Below are 8201 nucleotides of genomic sequence, written 5' to 3' on the forward strand. Positions count from 1 at the left end.
TGGGATAAGGTTTAATGCCAATTCATTCCCATTTAAAAAAAAAAAAAAAACAGATTGGTGGCAAGTTTATATTCAAAATCTATATTATGATTGATGGCGAGGATAACAGATTGGGATAAGGTTTAATGCCAATTCATTCCCATTTAAAAAAAAAAAAAAAAAAAACAGAATGGGATAAGGATTATTTTGTTGAAGTAACCAATTCTTAGAAACCCACCTATCAAATAACTTTACTCTTAAGAATTGCTTAGTCGCAAAGCAATATCACATATGCTATTCTATCATTAGTATTCTACCGAAAAATATATATCACATATGCTACGTATGTGTTGGGAGATTTTTTAAATTTCAACTTTGGTGGTGATAATTGATAAGAAACTGTTGAAAATATAAGAAGTTATTAGTACTTTCTTCTCAAAAAAAAAAAAGTTATTAGTACTATTTTAAATTTCGAATTCAAAAAAAAAAAAAACAAAAAACAAAAACAAAATCATGTTTCTTACTACCTTTATTAAAATAGAGCCAATTTACCAATTTGTTCCTACCAACTGATTTTGCAAAAATTAAAATAAAATCCAAACTACTAGACATAATAGAGTTAACTTGGACAGAACATAAAATAGACAGTAGAGAAACAAGTCTTAAATCTTCCAAAATGAAATCTGTACAGGACCCAACCCAAAATCAACTGCTTAAATTCAACAATGATAACTTAGGGTCTCTTTGGATAGCACTTATTGTTGCTGAAAGTTGATAAAAACTGATTGTTGCTGAAAACACTGTAGCAAAATAATTTTTAAATGTGTGAATAGTATTGCGGGACCCACTTTTAATATTAAATATTGCATGAACAGTACATAAACAGTGCGTGAACAGTACACACACAGTGATTTTTTCTCTCAAAAGTCAACAAAACCGGCAAAAAAAAAAACTTGCGTTTTCAAACCTGCGTTTCCTCTCCAGCTAGTGCGCATGGGTCCCCCAGTGCAAAACGTGGAACGCTGAATTAAATAACTAACCGTGCTATCCAAACCGGGTCTTAGTAGTAAAATAAATATAAAATCCAAACTACTAATTCTCTTTTATTCTCTATCCCTTCCTCACATTTAACAATGATAACTTAGAAGAATCAGCTTCAGCAGGCATCCATACTATAGAGCCTGTGCATTTTATTGATGAAAATATATTGGAAACAGAATACAAGGTATCCTCCAAACACCTTAAAAAACATAAGTAGCATTTGTTCACTTGTACAGACCACAAATCTTTAAACAATATTCAACCCTTGTTTGTCATGTAAAGTTTGGCAGTACAATGATGTTTTCAATTTCACCGATTACTACTATCTAAATGCCAATTTAGGACCAATGCACATGATTTCTTCTCCCTTTATACTGACATTACTTCTATAACATTTGAATAACTCTATTGCAGTGGTACTGATCCGACGACACCCATGTATGTACAAGACAGAGAGTCGGCTGCACCCATCTCTAAGAGCCAGCAAACCATCATCACATAGATTACGACACCGGTTCACATGAAGTTTCTCCAAATTATGGCAGTTGAACGCAATTGCCTTCCACCCAGTTATCGTCACCCCATGGCACAATGCTAAGTTCCACTCTTGAAGCATAATAGACTCATCGCCAACAGCTCTGCACATGCGAAGATTAAGGATTTTGAGACTTGAGGCAAAACCTGTTCCAATTGGTGCCAAATCACCTCCTTTAATCCTACAGCTTACACCAGAAATATTCAAATACTCTAGCCCACGCCCACTGACAATCCCCATTATACCCTCCGGTTCAAGCTTACAACTATCTGCTTCTATATAAGCTAAGGTTGATGAACACCCTTTGAAGCCAATACCACTTACTTCCAAGAAGAAGAATCCTAACCACCTGAAGCTGACGGCATCCTTGAGTAACAGCCTTTAGTCCATGGTCAGAAATATTTGCACAGTATGATAGATTCACATCCTTTAAAGCTGAGCAAGCTTTAGCCAAACTTTCTAACCAATATCAGTGATATTGCATCGGTAAAGGCTAATAACTGTAAGCCAAGGACAGAAAGTACCACAAGAAACAGTCCACGATCGGTGATTTCAAGACAACAATCCAGAAAAAGAGTACGCAAATTTGAACCACAGTGTTCCAACTGTCTCAAGTCTAAATCAAGCAGTTGTGTGCAACCAGAGAGGGACAAAGACTGTAAATATTGAAAACGGGTGAACAGCCTGCATAGATGGAATGAGTTAATAGGAATGGTTTGGGATAACGTGGAGCGGATGAGTTGGGCGAAATTGGTGACTGAACACTGGAATTGCAAGGACTGGCGACTTAAATTTTGTATATTGAGCCAGCGACGGCATGTTAAACCAAACGATTCACGATCACAGCTACAATCAAGCCATTGGAAAATTAAAAAGAGGCAATCGTCAGGCAGATTAAGGATGAAGGAAATACTATCTCTAGAAGGGCCTTCCATTTCAAGTTGTTAACCCTCTTAGCACTCTTCAGATGGCTGTAGAGCTTCAACCTTTATGCTGAACTTTTCATAAGCTGAGATAGATGAGCTGGGCAAGTTGAAGATAAGAAGAGCAGGTGCATCTCATATACATGGCCTATATGAACTCCACTTTTACGGCTGAGGAGTTTACTTTGAATAGTAATGAGCCCACAGGGAAACAGTTTACCTTGTCAACCTGAGTAAGTCAACTGAGATTAAATGATATGGAGAACAGAAATCCTTCATTTATGTATTTTCAGTTAGAAGATGTAAAATTTAGAAAATATCCACAGGACCAACAACTGCAAAGGATAGAGAAGGGATAAAATAATTTTCTACATGACAACAAATCTCAGGGAACCACAATCTACAACATAATACTTATCGCTTGAAAAAAAAAAGGAATATAAATTGAAAATCATAAGGCATTGAAAGGTTTGAATGCTGGCCTACTTAAATATTTAATTTAATATTTGTCAACATTTAAAAGGAACCTTTCTTGCTTTGTTGCTTTTGAGAAAGTTTATAACTGCTTGATGCAGTAACCATGGCATGATTAGAAAAGAACTACTGCCATCGGATTTCCAAAACTATCAATGAGATTGGGCTCCAATGGCATTTCCTTCCATCATAAGAATGGAGTAAAGGTTTGAGTCTTGGGTTCAAGTATGAAATTAACTTATCAATAAAAACAATTGCAATTCAAAAACTAAGGCTTTGGGCCTTGTGATAATCAAGAGCCTCGTGCAAGCTAAGAAGTCTATGGTTAAACATACGTGGTACTAGTTGTTTGGACATTTCACTTATTAATTCTTGCACAATAAAAGTTTCACTTTCTGCACTCTTATGAGTGATTCAAATTTAAGCCAGACCTGATAATCCACTTCTTTAAATCCTAAAATCCATTCTTATCAAACAAAATCCTTTCCCCTATCAAAAAATCATAGCCGTCAAGCTACAAAATCCACAATCCATTACAGCTCATAACGTCTGAAAATCACCTTCTCTCTCCCATATCAGACCTATAACCCTTCTATTACAAACATCCAAGTCTTAATAACCCATGGTACTTCTCTACCCATCTTGGCACCAATTAAGCAATAAATACCTATCAGTCCATCACCTTAAAACCTTTACTTCACCTCCACAAGACAAAACAGCCATTAGCCCAAGTAATAGTAATTTACTAGAGTTTGTGTGAACTAATTAGCTTTTATATAGGATAGGAAGAGCTGATTATTTTTAAAAACTTATTAATTATATAATATTATATATATAAATTAGTATTAGTAAGAGAAACCAAGAAAGTGCTACTTTATAGCTAGTTTTTTTTTTAATTATTAAATATATAATATATATTTAAATATATATATATATAAGTGCCCTACAGCTGGTTTTTAAAAAAAAAATTAAAATATATAATATATATTAAATATGGGTGGGTCGGGTCAAGTTTGGCGGGTTTATAATTTTATGACCCAAACCAAACTCAACCCACTATTAAAAAAAAAAAAAAATTGTAATCCAACCCAATCCACCAAGTCCTAAAAACCGACCCAACCTGGCGGGTCAGGTTGGGTTTGGCCGGGCAGTCACCCCTACTATAAATCATAATTTGGAGTTTTTATATTTTTCAATCATAGAAGCATCTAGGAGTGTGATAAGATTTATGTATTTGTAAGTAAAATAATTTTTTTTGTACAGATCTCATTGTGCCCTTGGGTATTTTTGTTACTGGAAAATATAGCAATTACAACTTATGATAAATGGAAATTATTAAAGCCTTTAGGGGAAAAAAAAAATAGAAGAGTGCTGTGCCAGCGTGTTTAGAGGCCAGTGAGTGTAAAAAAAAAAAAAAAAAAAAAAGAAGCAAGCATGCATTACTCAACCACTGCCGAGTGGCCACTGGCCAGTGTCTTTTTTTTTTTTTTTTTGATAGGAGGCCAGTGTCCCTTTGGCAATGGATAACCCAAAAGCGGGCGTAGAAAATTACATATACACGGGTATGCATTGCAAAATTATAATATCTGCCAACAGAGGAAAAGAATTTCCAGGAACGCCTTATCTAGCAATTCGGTATCTTATTCTTATCATATGATTAACAAACTTGCTCTGATCCTCACTCAGCATCTCCAAGTTAAGACTTCTAAGTTCTCTTACACCCACCCAGGTAACCAACAACAAACAACTAGAATCTTTCTTGTTTATTTCATGATCGCTCGGAAGTAATCTTATCTTCTCCTTGTTTTCTGTATTTTGTTGGTCCATCGATTTGATTCGTTCATCCTTTTTTTTTTTTTGAAGACTTTAGTATTCTGATTTTTTTTTTTTTTTTGAAACCATTTATGTGTNAAGTTCTCTTACACCCACCCAGGTAAATCAACAACAAACAACTAGAATCTTTCTTGTTTATTTCATGATCGCTCGGAAGTAATCTTATCTTCTCCTTGTTTTCTGTATTTTGTTGGTCCCATCTTATGAATTTTTGACGTTCATCCTTTTTTTTTTTTTGAAGACTTTAAGGTATCTCTGATTTTTTTTTTTTTTTGAGAACCCATTTGATGTTGAATCCTTACTGTGATTGATTTTGGGTGGACAATTATTAAAGTGAATTCATTTGCAAATAATATTATTAGTAACGAGGAACCTGTCAATATCTTCTATGATGACTGGTTGTTTTGTTTGGAATGAGGATTTTAGTAAGATAGAGAAAGATGCTATTAGTAATACTGTCCAGGAAAAGATTTTAGTTGTAAATTTCATCAAATATCTGCTGAAGTTGTTGTCTTTGTCTTGGGGATAATTACCTATACAACTATTTAGGATGACAACATTGACATCTTGTTTAGTCATTAGTGTTGTTTGCCTTTAAGGAGTTACATTGATACTAATTTTTGAGTTTTTTTAATATATTAATATTTATATTTTTTTCTACTCAATTTAATAATAATAATAATAATAATAATAATAATAATAAATTGTCAAACCCATGCATTCAACCCGACCCATGTGGGTTGGGTTGGGTTGGACTTAAGTGATGGGTTGGGTTGGGTTGAATTTTTTTTGACTCACCATGGTGGGTTGGGTCAAAAAAATCCTTTCAACCCGACCCAACCCGACCCATGCACACCCTTAATTTATAGTGAATGAAAATTATTAACATTTAGAAGAAGAAAAAATAGAAGAGTCTTTGTTGGGTACACACATTTGAGTGAAGTCTTACATTGAAGAATGAGTGATTAATATAATATAGTTAAGTTCATACTCATTGAGTTTAGGCCTTTTAAGTTAAGTGTGTCTCTATATATTGTATTAATTACTTCATTAATATTTTTGTAGTGTTTACCTCTACAACAAACTCTAAGTTTAGTATTTTATAATCATCATCCATTTTTTGCAATTCTTTTAATGCAATAATCAATATTTAGTGATTGGAATACTAAACTATAATTCGATATTAACCATTAGAAAAAAAATAAAATTAGAAGAATATCTTAAAATTTTACATAAAGTAAAAATACAATAATGAAATTGTAACTATAAAACTAATTAAAAATTGCATATAAAAATATTTATAGAATCTATTATGAATAAGTTGATGAATCGATGTAGAAACTTGAAATATTTACATCAAGGAAAATTGTAAAATAATAAACTATGTTAGTAAGAGCATTAGCATTGGAGAATGCTAATGCCAAATCTAAGGGAAATTTGAAATTTTAAGTCCCAAAACCATCTGCATTGGGGAATGCTAAACAATAATATTGCAATTTTTTTTTTGCAATACTGCTACAGTGCAATTCTAAATATAGAATTACACTGTAGCAAGTATTGTAAAAAAATAATAATATTTTATTATGTAGAGAGAGAAGAGAGATGGGAGAGAAAAGATATAATTTTGAGATATATTATTTTATTATGTAGATATATTATTTTAATGAGTAAAAGAGGGAAGTAGAAGTTTGGGATGTGGAGGTCTTGTAAAATGATATGATATAATGATAAAGTGGCTTTTTAGAATTGTAAAATAGAATAGCGTTGGAATTTTCCAATGCTAATGCTCTAACGTAGAACAAATCATCTTATTAAAATTCTGCTGGCTATGGTGGAGAAGTTGGTGGAACAATGATTTGTGTTCTCCTTTCTAAATGCTTTCCAACAGCATTTGCCATGAACATATTTTCAAACTAACAAATGTGCTGTTTGTTTTGTTTTTTGTTTTTTGTTTTTTTTTTTAACTAACGAATGTGCTACTTGTTTCTCAAAAAAAAAAAAAAAAAAACAAATGTGCTACTTTTGTGTTATTAATATGGTTTCCTTTTAGGTGGAGTGTATATATATTCACGGTTATTAGGTGTTTTTTTTTATTCTCCAACCTATTGTATGGTTTTTTGGTTTAGTCTTCCATTCTTCTATCTACAGCACCTACAAAGGTATGTATTTGTATACTATGATTTTTTTATTATTATAATCAAATTGAATAGGTTTTTTTTTTTTTTATTATTTATTATAACATGTTTTACTTCCCAATTCTCATCATATCTTAAAAGTTATTTTCAATTATCAATGCAAACTTATTGCCAACACTCTATATTAATGTAGACTCCAAGAATTTTAGGGTGTTTGATTTTTACTTGGTTTCCTTTTAGGTGGAATGTATATATATTCACGGTTATTAGGTTTTTTTTTTTTATTCTCAACCTATTGTATGGTTTTTTGGTTTAGTCTTCCATTCTTCTATCTACAGCACCTATAAAGGTATGTATATGTATACTATGATTTTTTTATTATTAATAAATTGAATAGGTTTTTTTTTTTTTATAATTATTATAACATGTTTTACTTCCCAATTCTCATCATATCTTAAAAGTTATTTTCAATTATCAATGCAAACTAACTGCCAACGTTTTAACTTTTAGTTTTTTATTAAAAAAATATTGAAGTTGGTGTGTATATATAAACCCTTTTTTTTCTTTTGTAGGGTGAAACTCACCCAAGTTTTGGTGTCTCATCCCCATCTTTCAAAGACAAAAATTAAATTATCATGTGAGTTTCTCCACTTTCATTTTTTTTAAAGTTTAGTAATTTGGATTGTTCTTGACTATTGAATTATGGTTACCATCTAAATATGCTTTCAATTATTATTTTTGGATTGATTATAATTATTGAATTCAAGGTTTTTCCATTTATATATGCAATGGTGAGTACTTAAGCTTTAAAGCTTAATATATATAATGCAAACTCCCTGAATACTTTTTTTTTCTTAGAAAAAGAAAAGAAAAGAAAAAGAGTTATGTAGTTATCTATCATCTTCCATTACTAGACTTATATTTGATTTTTTTTATTATTATATAAAACCTTAGTCTTACACAATATGCATTCATTAAGAAAAGAAAAGAAAAAGATTATATGGTTATTTATCATCTTCCATTAATAGACTTATATTTGATTTATTATTATTATATAACCTTATCAGACACAAAATGCATTCATTATATAACCCAAAGTAAAAGATTACTTTATTTTTTTATTTAATTTTAATTAAATTAATAAAAAATTTCTTCAGTTTGCAACTACACATCATCTATATATATATATATATATATCATATCTATATATTATATTATATTATATATAATAAAAGTTGGGCTTAGACGTCGTGGTTGGCCACATGACTTCACTAAATTGCA

At 31.3% G+C, this 8201-nt stretch overlaps 1 protein-coding gene across 1 annotated transcript; it reads right to left on the bottom strand.

Moving 5' to 3' along the window:
* Positions 1-1120: 1120 nt before the first annotated feature.
* On the bottom strand, positions 1121-3678 carry LOC111987018 (F-box/LRR-repeat protein 12). Its single transcript, XM_065772358.1, is given in 4 exon segments — positions 1121-1889; positions 1891-2017; positions 2020-2088; positions 2091-3678. Coding segments are annotated over 4 exon segments (1143 nt in total). The 5' UTR covers positions 2491-3678; the 3' UTR covers positions 1121-1342.
* Positions 3679-8201: the final 4523 nt, after the last annotated feature.

Source organism: Quercus suber, unplaced genomic scaffold, assembly GCF_002906115.3.
Source record: "Quercus suber isolate HL8 unplaced genomic scaffold, Cork oak 2.0 scaffold_57, whole genome shotgun sequence".
In the NCBI taxonomy this organism is placed as follows: domain Eukaryota; kingdom Viridiplantae; phylum Streptophyta; class Magnoliopsida; order Fagales; family Fagaceae; genus Quercus; species Quercus suber.